Here is a 14,399-nt window from a genome sequence, read left to right as displayed (position 1 = left end):
GAGGAAGCAGGCTCCCTGCTGAGCAGAGAGCCCGATGCGGGACTCGATCCCAGGACCCTGAGATCATGACCTGAGCCGAAGGCAGCGGCTTAACCCACTGAGCCACCCAGGCACCCCTTTGAGTTCAATCTTAAACAAAGTGACATGTAGGCAGAATAACCAAGTGGAAATGTTTGACGGTTAGAAATACAGCTGTAAAACTCTGAAGAGTTTGTTTATGAATATTAATATTCTTGATAGTTAAGAAAAATAATTTATTACATTACTTATGCAAGCTTTTTTGTGTTTTTAATTATATTATGACTTATAATTAATATCCATTGCTTCCCGAAAAGAACACTTAGCTATTCTCCAATTACTTAATGAAATGCACGTCCTATTTGCCATCATTTTCATTGGAGGGTAAAAAAAAACAAAGGAATTTGGTGGCTAATAATATCCCATGTCAAAAATAAATCATTATAAATATTTCTCCAGTATGTAAAAATGTAGTCATTTTTTGTTGTTTTATTTTATTTTTTTTTTAAAGATTTTATTTATTTATTTGACAGAGAGAGATCACAGTAGGAGAGAAGAAGGGAAGAGATCACAGAGAGAGGAAGGGAAGCAGGCCCCCTGCTGAGCAGAGAGCCCGATGTGGGACTCGATCCCAGGACCCTGAGATCATGACCTGAGCCGAAGGCAGCGGCTTAACCCACTGAGCCACCCAGGCGCCCCTGTTGTTTTATTTTTTAACAGCATCGGTTAAATGGTTTAGTTTTTGCCAACGAAAGTTTTTTGTTTAGGTTTTTTTTTTTGGATACAAGAGACAGTAAACATGGTTAAATATTGTGCAGGAGCCAGTATATTATGAAGCAAGAAAACCATCCCCTGGTTTTGGCAACGAACATGTTAGTGGTTACCTTCACACGGAGATTTTAGGAGAAAAGATCATTCTGCAAGAGTGGCTTCCTTCATGGATACCTAATTTTAATTTAATCTACCCTTTCATTATTCCCTCAAAGCCCAGGGGCCTTTTGTTCTTCCTCATAATTAAGCAAATTCCTTCCATTTATAGTATCCTAACTTCTCTCAACTGGGGACAGTTTTCTCCCAATCAGTATCTCCCTCTGGATTTCTTGTTCCTTCCCTCTCTGGAATACTCCACCGGACTATCACCAACATGAGAACAACAAATATGTTTCCTTGATCCTACCTGCTGAAATAAAATGTTTTGCTTCTCTTTAACCAAAAACTCCTGGAAAAAGTGGTTCACTCTCTGTCTCCACTTACTGATAAGTCCCTTTGTTAACTCTTTCTACTTCTACTGGTCTACTGAAAATGCTCTCCTAAATGTCACAAGATGACAGGCTTTTGTCAAATATAATGACTTTTTCTCAGTCATCATGTGTCATGTTCTTTCTGAGACATTTATACTGCTGACTTCTCCACGTGTTCTTGTGTAAGGACCTATTTAGTCAGAGGCCTCCATCCAGGTTAAACAATAACCTTGTTGCTTAACCCTTAAACTGTCCTGCTCCCCTTCCCTCAGGGGACTTACTTAAAAACAAGTCCTGGAAACCAGCCCCAGGTAACAAAGCCCAGATACAAGAATGGGTCAGGCCAGGTGGAGACATCTGATCAGTTGGGGGTTGCATACTGTCTCCCTAGCTACCAAGGAGTATGGGCCCCACCCTTTGGGAGCCTTTTGGGCGCCAATTCTAACCAAGGTGATAGGCTAGGTCAAATGTCTACTAAAGGGTAAATCGTAATTCAATTGGTCACTTAGCATCACTGTGCAGGTTTCTCTGTGTGTTATAATTTCAATGGCTACCTGTGCATGGCCAGACCCAACCACATGGCCTTTGCCCTTAAAAACTAGTCTGTGAAACAGAGAAAGGTCACCCTCTCTTGTAAGAGGTGTGGCCCCAAACATTCAGTCTGATTCTTGATGCTTGGCATGGAATAAAGCTTTGCTTGACCTTTGCTTTATATCAGTCTCACTCCTTTAATCACGGACCCATTATTGGGGGACATATCACTTGAAAGGGTCCCTGCTTGGGACGCTGAAGCACTGTATTTCCTGGTCTTCCAGGGAACCCACTTTTACTTTTCCAAGAAGATGTCCTTCTCTTCATTCTCCACTCCATGTTACTTTTTCTCAAACAGCTCCTTTTCCTTTTTGCCTCTGAACTCTAAACTTCTAAATTCACACATACCAAACCTCCTCTGAGGGTTCCAAGTAAATGCTCCCAGTGTCCAAGGGTCTCTAGGATATCTCTGTGTGGACGTCCCACCAGCATCTGCCCGCCTGCACTGCCTTTGCAACCTCTACGTTTGATCACCTTCTCATCTTCCATGCTTGAGACCTTGGAGTTCGGTATAACTAATGTCATCAACACCTAGTCTTTTCCTATGGAACAGCTTGATAGTTCTAAATGCAATGATAGTGTAGTACAGAGAATATGACTGTGCTTTCAAAGTGTATGATTTCATGTAACTGAAAGAATATATAACAAGATGCTATTAGTATTTTCAGGGGGTTGCTAGGTTCCTGCCTTTTAAAAACTTAATTCCTAATAATTCCACACTGTAGTCATAGCTATAAATAATCTTAAAAATAAAAAATTCACTTCCTCATTGATTCTTCTCTCTACGAATTTCTCTCATCATTACTTATGATTTACTTTTTATTTATTTTTACTTTTACTTGCTTTCTCCCATCTTTAATATTTAGTTACTGCAAAATCTTGAGTCAAATCTCTGATCGAAAATTCTTTCTGTAGGAGTTCACCCCACACACCATTATATGCCTCATGATATTACTCTCTTCTTCCGTGTCATATTCTAAGAATCCAAACTTTTCACTTTGGCCTCCAAATCGCCCTTTCCTGGATTTCCAGAAGCCCTCTCTGGCTACATACCAGGGCTGCTGTCTAGCCATCTTCTGTTCCTCATTTGGTGCCTAGCATCCGCTTTGGTCCTTGGTCCTCTCCTCACAGCCTCCTGCTGATAGCAGGCCCGTCCTTCCCCTAAGCTAACTCCTCGATAGACTGACCATGTACCAAAGCTAAACCAAAAGGCAAGCATCAAATTGATTTTTTTAACAACCCTGCTGGCTTGTTATGATGATATTCATTTGATAGATAAAGAAATTGAAGCTCAGAAATCTTAAGTAATTTGAGTAAAGCCATGCCCTTAGCAAATGACAAAAGAGTCAAATTCACGTCTTTCCAGTCTAAAACCAGAGCCGCGTCCACTGTCTCAGATGCTCTTGAATTTTCCTGAAATCCTAGCATAAATCCATCATCTCCCTGAGGTTTTCCTTGATAGATAAGACCATGGGGGCAGGGACTCCTCCCTTGAGTCCTCTAGAACACTCATCTATAATATGATTGTCTTGTAGCCATTATTTGCTAGTTCATGTTTAGTTCCTTGATTCTACTCTCTTGTGACGGAAGTAGTATCTTATCACTTGTTTGTAAGTTTTGCCTCACCAAGAACAATCCAGAATATATGGCAGTGAGGCAGTGATATTAAGCATAATATATGTTTTCAATAAATTGTTGATTGATTATATAACATATGCCATTAGTGCTAATTTCTCTTTCCTTTCAGGAAGTTAAAAATAAATATAACATAAAGATAGACATAAATATTTAATGCAAACTAATAATAGGAAATTTATAGTGCATATTAGTTTTCCCATTACATACTAACAGTAAAATAAGGCATCAAATACAGCGTTATGTTTACAGGAAGGAGTAATGTCATGTAATTTTTATTTGGTTGGCAATCTTTCACTGACACCAGGAAGAGTGCTAACAACAATAGGGCAATTTTTATGTGTAGTTTCCCATTTTCTGTCAATATATCTAAAGCTCAGTTATAAGCTTTGATGTTAAGACTCAATATATCATATCTTTATTATGCACTTTTCTCACTGTGTAAAATTGGTCACTTTTTTCCATTTATCTTTCAGAAAATGCAGGCTTTCAGATTTTATAAAAGCACTCAAAATGGCTATGTTTTTTCACTAAAAAAAACAAGGAATTCCTTTTGCTATGTTAATAGTACTTTCAAAAGGAGTGACAATCATTCAAGTTAATATTTAATATGTACATGGAAGGGTAAAACAAGTATTATATATAGGTTAAAGTTTGTAGAAATGAGTATATACAAATACTTTAAGACAATGATATGTTTGTCTGTGTGTACATAAAACTTTCACTGTATGGGGAGATAGATATGTAAACTTTTGCCTATGTAAATACAGACATATAAATATCTTCATATAGATATAAAATATTTGGAATAAGGTTAGTTAGCCCTAGGAATATTGTCATTACTAATTGGAATTTTTAGTTTTATTTTTCTGCATTGCATTCTATGATGTTTCTTCTAACTGTTAGCATCTGTCTAAAGGCTACCTGGCTAATCTCTTGTCCTCCCCACTCACAGAACCTGATTTCAGAAATTCTGTTTTGCCTTCTTGGTCATTGATTTGAAAATTGGTGACCAAGAAAGCAAAGGATTACCATTCCAAAGAATATTTTCATATTTAATTAGTGGGAAAGGAAGTGGTTGAATCTCTTAGGTTGACCCATACAAAACCACTGTTTTTCCTGTAAAATAAAAAAAAATGGTTGAATATAGGTGATTTCATAAGGTTCAATGAACATAAGAATAAGTTTTAGGCATTTGTCTCGATCTGGCTGAAGGCAGATCTGCAATTCAAATTGTCCCTTTAGCACTTTGTAAACAACGCTCCATTGCCCATTAGATGAATAAGGACCAGCAATATGCTAATAGTTCCAGTGTTTTGATGACATTATCCCGAAAACAAAGAATCTATTTTAACTTTAAAATACCTTCAAATTTATTGCTTATTACATTTAAAATAAATGGGATGGGGTCCATCAGTATTTTTGCAATGTTTTGAGCATCTCAAGGCCCTACCCATCTCTGATAATAAAACTAGCCGTGTCCATAACAAACAGAACATCTATTTACGTGTAATCTTATCAAGTATCCTTACCTGCTTTGAGCATATTTTCATCTTTTTTAATTTCAGATTCTGGGGTAAAACATACACATACACGAATACAAAGAAACAGGGGAAAAAATCAGCATTTGAAAAAACCATACAAATGAGTTTTAATAGATTTTTCTCATCTGTTCTCAATTTCAATTATAGTTACATACTTTTATCAATATGCAATGAAACATTTGTTCTTAGTAAATTATAAAGTAATAAGCAAAAGGATTTGGATTTTAAAACCCACTTTGCTAAAAAATGTTTCATACTAAACATACTAAGTAATTTGGCATCTTGTCTTTAATAAGAGCTCACTTCTTATGATTCATAAGTTCTCTAAGTAATACTAATAAAAAATTAATAAAAACCGGGGGGGAAAAAGTATGGTAATTTTTCCTAATCTAACCAATTCAAGCAATTTATTATTTTTGACTACATACGCTCAATTCATGGAGCGCCACCTGGTGGTTAATTTAATAATTTCAAATTGGTATAATTCTTGTTTTTATTAGTATTAGTTACTAATTTTACAAAATAAATCAAATTGACCTAAGTTTAGTATAATAACATAAAACCTTATCAGAATGAAGTATTTTGATTTTTTAGGAAATGACTTTTGTCTAAAAACTGCATTCCAACTTAATATCTGTATTGGATAAAGATATAGTTTTATAAACTTCATGATACCATCCCAACCAAGGTAATTGTTGACTATCTTTTCACATTTCCAGGTTTTTCCTGTTGTTTAAACAATGGTTCTTAGGCCTTATAGTTCTCCTTTTTTATCATAAAGTCTTGTTTTTATTAATGGAATGGTTTCCAGTGTGTTACAATTTTTCCTTCCAACAGCAGAAAAGCAGATCTCATAGTTGTGATACTTTTTAAATACAGTCTGTGTTATCAGAGATAAGCTACCTGGATTTGTTTGAATTCTCATTTTCTGGAGTTACAAAAAAACAAAACAAAACAAAACAAAACAAAAATCCAAAAAACCAACCACCATCCTCATTTGTTTAACACCAGAATTTCAATAGTAGAGAATTACATGGCCATTCACACCCTACTTCCTATAATACTTGAATGCATAGCCTGTAAAAAGTGGTATCACTGCTACTGTTGCCCTTCAACATGCCCTGGCACACATTCCTCTCTTTTTAGTTAAAACATTTGCTGAACTGGGTAGGGCAAACACTATCTTATTACTTTCCATGTGCCTTAATGTTATATAAAATTTTGTTATGTAAGTTTTCACTTAAGTTTTATTTATTGTCCCCTTTTTAGATTTTAATTTCCACAAGAACAACAACTGTGTCTTGTTCACTACTGAAATAACAGCATTTGTTCAAATATTTGACACGTGGTATATGGTCAAAATTTTATGGGATGAATGAGTAAGTGAACAAAATGGTTAATGTAGAAAGACCAAATGGCTTCCCCTGGTGCATCTGTAGTCCTGGATTGATTCATCTCATGCTTCCAGAGCTAGAAACAAAATTTCAGTGTCCTAGGATGGGGATGACAAACATGTTGGTCATCAAGTAGAGCTGTCTATTTGAAAGCGTTGCTTCCCACTCTACACATGGCTCTCTCCCCCTCAGTCACATTGTCGTTGTTGTCTTGAAATGGAATTATCTTAGTCTTAATGTTTGTCGAGAGATCTCAGAAACATAAAAGTTGTTGAGAATATTTTTATGAATACAATATGAGAGCCAACTTTTATCTTTTACATGGAATTTTACACACACTCTTACGAACACCCATTGTCCAATATGCATATGCCCCTTAGACCCTCATACTATGATGGAACGGCTGACTTTTGGTCTTGTGCAAATAGCACTTACAGTGTGACCTCACATGTTATGAGTTCATGGGTAGTGTAAAAAGAAGCTTTGGGGGGCGTCTGGATGGCTCAGTCGGTTAAGCGTCTGTCTTCCTTCAGGTCATGATCCTGGACTCCTGGGATCAAATCCCACGTCGGGCTCTCTGCTCAGAGGGGAGTCTGCTTCTCCCACTGACCCTCCCCCATCTTGTGCTCTCTCTCATTCTTTCTCAAATAAATAAATAAAATCTTAAAAAAAAAAGAATCTTTGGGTAATATAATCTAGCTTTAAGAGCAAGCTCACTTGCTAAGTTTTGTGATCTTGGGTATTACTTAAAACCCTAAATCTCAATTTTCCTACAATGGAGAAAATGATGTTGTAAACATCAATGACAATTATAAGTGATATATAGAAAGAGCTTAATTATTTTAAAATTATGCTCATAAACTTAAATTGCATGCTAATTTTCTTTTTTTTCTTACAGAATTGGGTCTTTATCCTTGAAGATTCAAGGGAGGAATTGCTGTGTGAGATTATTGTCAAAAGATTTTCTAAGGTGAGCATCACTTTTATTATTGTTTATTTTATTATTTTATTATGATATATTTTATTATTATTGCTATTATCACTATTATTATTATTGCTCATTTAGAGCTCAGTGCCTTCATTTTGTAGATGGTTTTGCTAGTGAAGGTTAGGACTTTAATTTTTTGATTCACATATAGATGCCTGTTCCTAGTCATATAAATATAATATATACATTTCTATTTAACTTTAGTCAAAAGGCTTCATTGAGTCACATATAGATGCCTGTTCCTAGTCATATAAATATAATATATACATTTCTATTTAACTTTAGTCAAAAGGCTTCATTAAGTCACATATAGATGCCTGTTCCTAGTCATATAAAATGGCAACTATATGTATTATAAATAAAATACACATATAAATTTTTAAAAATGTATATTTAAGTTTAGTCAAAGTCTTTTTTAAGAAGTTTCAGGAAACCAAATTCAATGGTTAGTGCTGCAGATTGGGACCTGGAGGCTAGAAAGAGGTAATGGGAATTTGTATTTACACTCAAACTCTACTGTTTGGAATTTTTTTTTTTAAATCATTGATTATTATTGTATAATAATAAAATATCTGATTTTCATAAGCATTTGTCAGTTGAGCCCTTCATTTTGGGCTCCACATGCAAGCATTGCAGAGACATGGAATGAAGAAATCGTCACACTGCGTTGTTGATGCAGACAGCCTGTCATTTCATATGCAGCACTGACTTTTCCAGGCTGTTGATTTCATTTATGAAATGTAAATTGCTGATGGGCCTGGGGAGGGGAGCTTCATTAATGATTTTTCAATGTCATCAACACTCTGCTCTCAAGGAAAGCAGGCCAACCAAAACTTAAGCGTGTATGTGATTGAGTCAGAGAGGGGCTACCATGGAGGTCAACTCCATATAGGAGCCTCTGTTTTGTCATCATGATATTAAAAGAAAGAAATCTACACAATATATAAGTCCCCAGAATCAATGTTCTTTTAAGAATGTCTCCATTTTAAGGGTCCCTGGGTGGCTCAGTCAAGCATTCAACTCTTGGATCCAACTCTGTTTGGGTCATGGTCTCAGGGTTGTGGGATCCAGACCCCTCCACTCCCACCCCTGTCCGATGCAAGCCCCCTACCCCCATCCCAGTAGGACTCCACACCCTGAGCAGAGTCTCCCTGGGACTCTCTCTCCCTTTCTCTCTCTGCTCCTTCCTCTGCTCTCTCTCTCTCTCTCAAATAAACAAATCAAAAAAGAGAGAGAGAGAGAATGTCTCTATTTTAAATATTTTGTAAGGAGAAGCTGAATATCACTGATTTTTCTTTTTCCACTTTATTTTGTTTCCATTTTCACATTTGCTTTTCAATACATAGAGGCCTTATATATGAAATAAATAATAATAATAATAAGCGTTTGCAGCCAATGATACTTTCCTCATGGCACTCACTAAATAAGTGTACTATATACATTATTTATATTTTATTTATGTAATAATAAGAATTTGTGAAGTTATTTGCTTTCTAACCCCAGAATACAAACATCATGAGTCTTGAGATGAAATTTTATTTTCTCTGCCGAATCATCATGCCTAGATCAATGTTTTTTGCAGAATAAGGTTCAGTAAATATTTGTTGCACAAATGAAGAAATTATCTTATATAATCCATACTCACCTCTCCTATTGAGGTAAATACCACTATTACACCCACTTTAGAGATAACAATACTGAAGCTTCATAATTTGTCTAAGTACATTTCCCTAGTAAGGGGCAAAGCTTGTCTTTGAATACAGATTTTTTCCTGACTCAAGAGCCTTAAGCACTCATAAGCAAGTAGCTATAACTGCTGTTATGACAGATAGAATGAAAAGCTTTCAAACATTTCATACATAAAAACTATACAGTAAACCACCTTCTACATCTTATAGATTGGTTATATTTACCTAGGTTATATTATGTAGACAAATTACTAACATAGTTATTAGTATTCTAGTTGGCATAAACCTCATAGCCACTGGAGTTTCTGTTTTCTTCAGTCATTAAATTATGTTGTATAAATGAGTTTTCTAAATCCAGCTGGTTGAACGAAATAAATAGACTGAGCATTGATAGAAAATTGATTGCTGTCTCATATACTCCTGGGGTAGTATTCCATATTTAATGGCATGGGAAGCTTTTACATTTAAAAGCAAGTCACAAATCTATTCTTGTAAAATATACAAAGGAATTTTAGCAGTCATTTGTTTGTGGGTTTTGGTCTGAAGGAGTCTGGAAAGCATTGGTGGCTAAGGACAAAGGCATACTGCCAGGCATGCGTCCCAAATCCACCTCCGGTGCCTGTGGGACCTGGGCAAGTCGCTTTCAGTGTTTTAATGTTTACATTGATTTAAAAAAAAAAAAAAGATGCTGTAAAAATTAAATTGAACAGTACATGTGAAGTATTTGGAACAGCATCAGATAAAATGCAAATAGTGCATGTTAGTCTCTTTATTGATATTTTATATTTTTCTTATATTTATTTTATAAATATAAGAAAAATATAAGAAATATAAATTTTATAAATATAATATATATATATTTCTTATATATATTTTTCTTATATTTTTCTACCATACTGTTAAATAAAAAATATTTTAAATAAAAAGTATTTTTAAATAAAGCAATTAAGGTTTATTAAATATTTAATTAAAAAGTAGTATTCATAAATTTATTCCGAACCCATGATTTTCACATCATTTCAGTAATCATTTGGATTTTTTGATGAAAATCTGCTACTAGTGCACACATATATATATTTAGACAATTTCACTGTGGTTCTCATTATATCACTTAAAAACAATTTATATGCAAAACACACCCATACATACACCCACACACTTCCCATTTTGTTTTTTATATGAGGCTTTATGGGATGGGATGGAGAACTACTATTATTCCAAGTAGTTTGGCTTCAAAATTTGGGAATACAGAAAATTCTCACTGAACTCCTGTTTTTTCATGTCTTGAGAGGAATTGTTTTGCCCACACTCAATCTGTTTTGATAAGTAGGATTTGATTTCATCTGCTGTGGACACATTACTTTGTGGTCCAGGTAATGTCATTATGAGAAAGAAGAAATCTGACTACCTTGAGGTTTGACCTGGAACTTCTAAATTTAGTTCATAGACCTCCAAAAGAAAATACTGTTCCAAGTTTGGGTGACGTCACATGGAGAACCAACCCCTTGGCATCATCTTCTCCATGACTTTTTATCTTATCTGTGCCTGCATTTCTTTACTTCAATATCCCATGTGTTTAATGTTTTCCTTCCACTTTTTTAACCATGTCCATATGGTTTTGAAACATTCTGTATTCTCTATGCTTCCATTTTTCCTGCCTGAATTTCTAAATCAGTATCGTCTCTGTTTATAAATTGAGGAATCCTCCATGCACCCTCAAGGGACAAAGTGATGACGTTCTCAAGGAATTATGCAATCTCAACCAAATTGAGGCCTTGACGTGATCATTTTGTACTGCAGTTGGACAAAAGCAGACAGACATAAACTGACTGGACAAAAAAAAAAATCTCTTGGTTTGAAATTTATTTCGTTCATTTGTTAACCAAATGATTTAATGTAAGGTATTTAAAATTCTAAATTATAGTTTTCTCACCTTACCAAATGGAAAATGATAATTAGCTGATGTGTTTGTGGCTAAGACTAGATCAAATAGTTTCATAATATTTGCTGAGCACTCATGTACTGATATCTAAATAGCAGGTGTCCACAGTTTGATTGGATTAAAAATCTGGGATGTCTGTTCCCAGGCACCATTGGAGACCATTTCACTCTTCTCTTTTCCAGCCCTCTTTTTCAAGTATTGTGATATTTTCTTGGATAGGGATTTTATCTTGTTCATCTTTGGAAACATAGTACCTAAAGTATCCCCAGACTATAATAGTCAAAAATTATTATTGATACAAATACAAAGCAACGTAAAATGTGGTTTCAAGATGCCAGGAAAACCTAATTTACAGGCTTCACTTTTAGGTGATTTACACTAAAATATGAGATGGAATCCCTGTCCCATTAGCTAATGTCTTACCCAGGTGGAAAAGCCTATTCAAACAGACTCACCACATTCAACACGGCTGCACATTATCTTTAGATTTTTATATTTAATTTGCCCTGGTCAGATATAATTATCTAGAGTAAGTGAATTAACTAGTTTACAGCTGGGTTTTTTTTTTCCCCAAAAGATTTGTTTACTTATTTGAGAGAGCTAGAGAGAGAGGGAGGAAGAGACGGAGAAGCAGACTCCCTGCTCAGGAGAGAGTCTGACAGGGGACTTGATCCCAGGACCCTGAGATCATGACCCCAGTCAAAAGGCAGATACTTAACAGACTTTGCCGCTCAGGCATCCTAAGAGCTGGTTATTTTAAAGCTAAGCTAGAGTCTCCAGCTACTGAGCAGGGCTTTTACCATAACACACATATATACACACAAACCTCATGCCGGCACACTTATGTTCTGTGTCTGTGTCTGTCTCTCTCACATCTCTTTCCCATTAGGTCAACAAGAAAAAACAAGTATGCTTTATAAGCTTCTGTAGGCATAGTTCTCAAATGGCTCCAGTTCGTAATGTCAGCACTTAATGCCTGACTCAATGCTTTAGGTCTTAAGTCCTGATTCTGCAATCGGTCCTTGGCAAGATTCCCAAGGAGTTTGTTGCTCACAAAGAAAGTTTGCTGAGTGGACACTAAAGATGCAAAATAAGCCAAAGGGCATTCTCCCGTCACAGCACAGAGTCAACACATACATTTTTCCTGTCTCATTCTGTCGTCATTTCATTTTCATGACCCTTTGTTTTTCCTATATGCTAAACACGATGTACCTCATTTCTGATAGTGTCTCTCTGCCTTTATCTTCTCGCTCTTCGATGCCTCCCTATGTGTGCCTCATTATTCTTTCCTTCCTGGAGTTTCCCATTGTGCAAAGTACACAGTGAAATAAGTAAGGAATAATTGGAAGAGGCTGCACGTACTGGTTGCCCAAATAATAGTCAGCTAGAACAACGTCCCATGATGTTATCTGAAGATGGCGGGATGGCTGGTTGAATATATTTTAGGTCATGAGCAAGTTGACTTTGAACCATTCAATGGTTCGGAAAGTTGTGCAATAACCAATTGCCAAGGCAAGTAGACATTCTTTGGTGTCTCCTTATCAAAGGGAAAGTCTATCTCTAACTAGGCTCCTCCTTGTTTCTCTGGGTACCAACATTCATTTTCTTTAACTTGAAGTGAGAATAATCTATGAAGTTAATAAAAGGTCATAAGTTTAAATATGGGTCATCCTAAATCTCACTCCAATATGTAAAAATAGTGCATGACCATATATGAAAAAAGAATTCATTTAGAATCTTTAAAATGAGCAGGAAAAATGAAAAAAAACTTACTGTGACATTTTTAAAAATTTCCCCTCAAGGAGAGAAGCATATTAGAACATTTGCACAAGGCAGCTTGGAGGGACAACAAAAGTAGGTATGCAAAAGGACAGTGATTCATTTTTCCATGCTACTTTGCCCCTTTAATGAGAGCTTAAATGGACAGAATACCAAGGAAGGAATGGGGGCTTTACTTTTGTACTGTTTATATATTTCCTATACATATAGTTGTATTTATATTATCCTTGTGCATTAATATTTTGGAGGGAGAAAATGAAAATTCAAAGTGCTTGGATACATTAATCTGTAAAGACAATGATTATGATAAAGAAAATTCTGGCAACCTCAAGTGCTTTTCTTACCAACATATAACCCCTTTGCATTCTATCAACTTGGCATTTTGGGCCAATGGGCACAACAGGGAAAGTGTTAGTCTGTAAGATGCTGCTTAAGAGTGACAGAGCTACCATCATTGGTTCAATTTTCACTTTAAGAATTCTTTGGGGAGCGCCTGGGTGGGTCAGTGAGTTAAGCCTCTGCCTTTGGCTCAGGTCATGATCCCAGGGGCCTGGGATCGAGTCCCGCATCAGGCTCTCTGCTCAGCAGGGAGCCTGCTTCTCCTCATCTCTCTCTGTCTGTCTTTCTGTTCGGTCAAATAAATAAATAAAATCTTTAAAAAAAAAAAAGAGTTCTTCGGGAAGAAAGTAATCATGGATTTGTAAAGGCACTTAGGGACTTTTTTTTTTCATCTTATTTTATTTTATTTTATTTCTTTTCCAAAATTCATTGTTTATGCACCACACCCAGTGCTCCATGCAATACATGCCCTCCTTAATACCCACCACTAGGCTGACCCACCTATGGACATTTTATGCTTTTGAATCTGACTGGTCTTTTTTTAATCAATAAATCTTCTGTAACTTTCCTCCAATCCTACCAAATACAAAAAATTGTTATGGGAAACAACAACAACAACAACAACAACTTTGATACCACGTTAGGGTAAGTCTTGCTAATACATCCCAATATTGAAGAACAAAGGAAAGTAAGATTATTTTTAGGTGTATTTAAGTCTATACTAAGTAGCTAATCCAGTGTAGAAGCCTTAATCTTTTAATCTTTTTGCATCAACTTCTTCACTGTTAACATGATAGTCATAATATTTTCTCCCTAAAATAACTCAAAGCAGAATTAAATCATGTCAACATTTAAACCAGAAACAAGGCACACAAAGAAAAACAGAAAAAAAATTACACAAAATTTAAAATACTAATGTTGATTATGAAATCAAGTATTCTAGATCTACTGTCAAATTTTAAGAACAGTATCACAGCAAGTTCTAGTATTTTTTAGAGGAGAACATTGTCATAAGCAAAGATGATGTTTGTGAATTGCAATGTTATTAGAAAAGCTTTTCAAATTCAGAATGGTGAACCAACTATATAGTTAGTAGCATTTGCTTGTTAGAATGATCAATTACAAAAGACAAAATAAATACCTGTCATGTCAGCTTAGAGAATTAGAACAATAAATAACATTAAAACGAGAACTTTACAGAAGAAAACTTGATTCTTTTTATGTCAGTCATTAGCCATCA

At 35.5% G+C, this 14,399-nt stretch overlaps 1 protein-coding gene across 1 annotated transcript in view; it reads right to left on the bottom strand.

Annotated features, from left to right (window-relative positions):
- The window catches only part of TRDN (triadin), a 379,114-nt gene that overhangs the window by 68,382 nt on the left and 296,333 nt on the right, over window positions 1-14,399 (bottom strand). Inside the window, exon 24 of the mRNA XM_032339654.1 lies at window positions 5,018-5,056. Within this exon, the coding sequence (XP_032195545.1) occupies window positions 5,018-5,056 (39 nt within the window). The remainder of the gene's footprint in view (window positions 1-5,017; window positions 5,057-14,399) is intronic.

The sequence above is a fragment of the Mustela erminea genome, chromosome 4, assembly GCF_009829155.1.
Source record: "Mustela erminea isolate mMusErm1 chromosome 4, mMusErm1.Pri, whole genome shotgun sequence".
NCBI classification, from domain to species: domain Eukaryota; kingdom Metazoa; phylum Chordata; class Mammalia; order Carnivora; family Mustelidae; genus Mustela; species Mustela erminea.
Note: the sequence above shows the minus strand (reverse complement) of the source record. Positions and strands in the feature narration are given on the sequence as shown.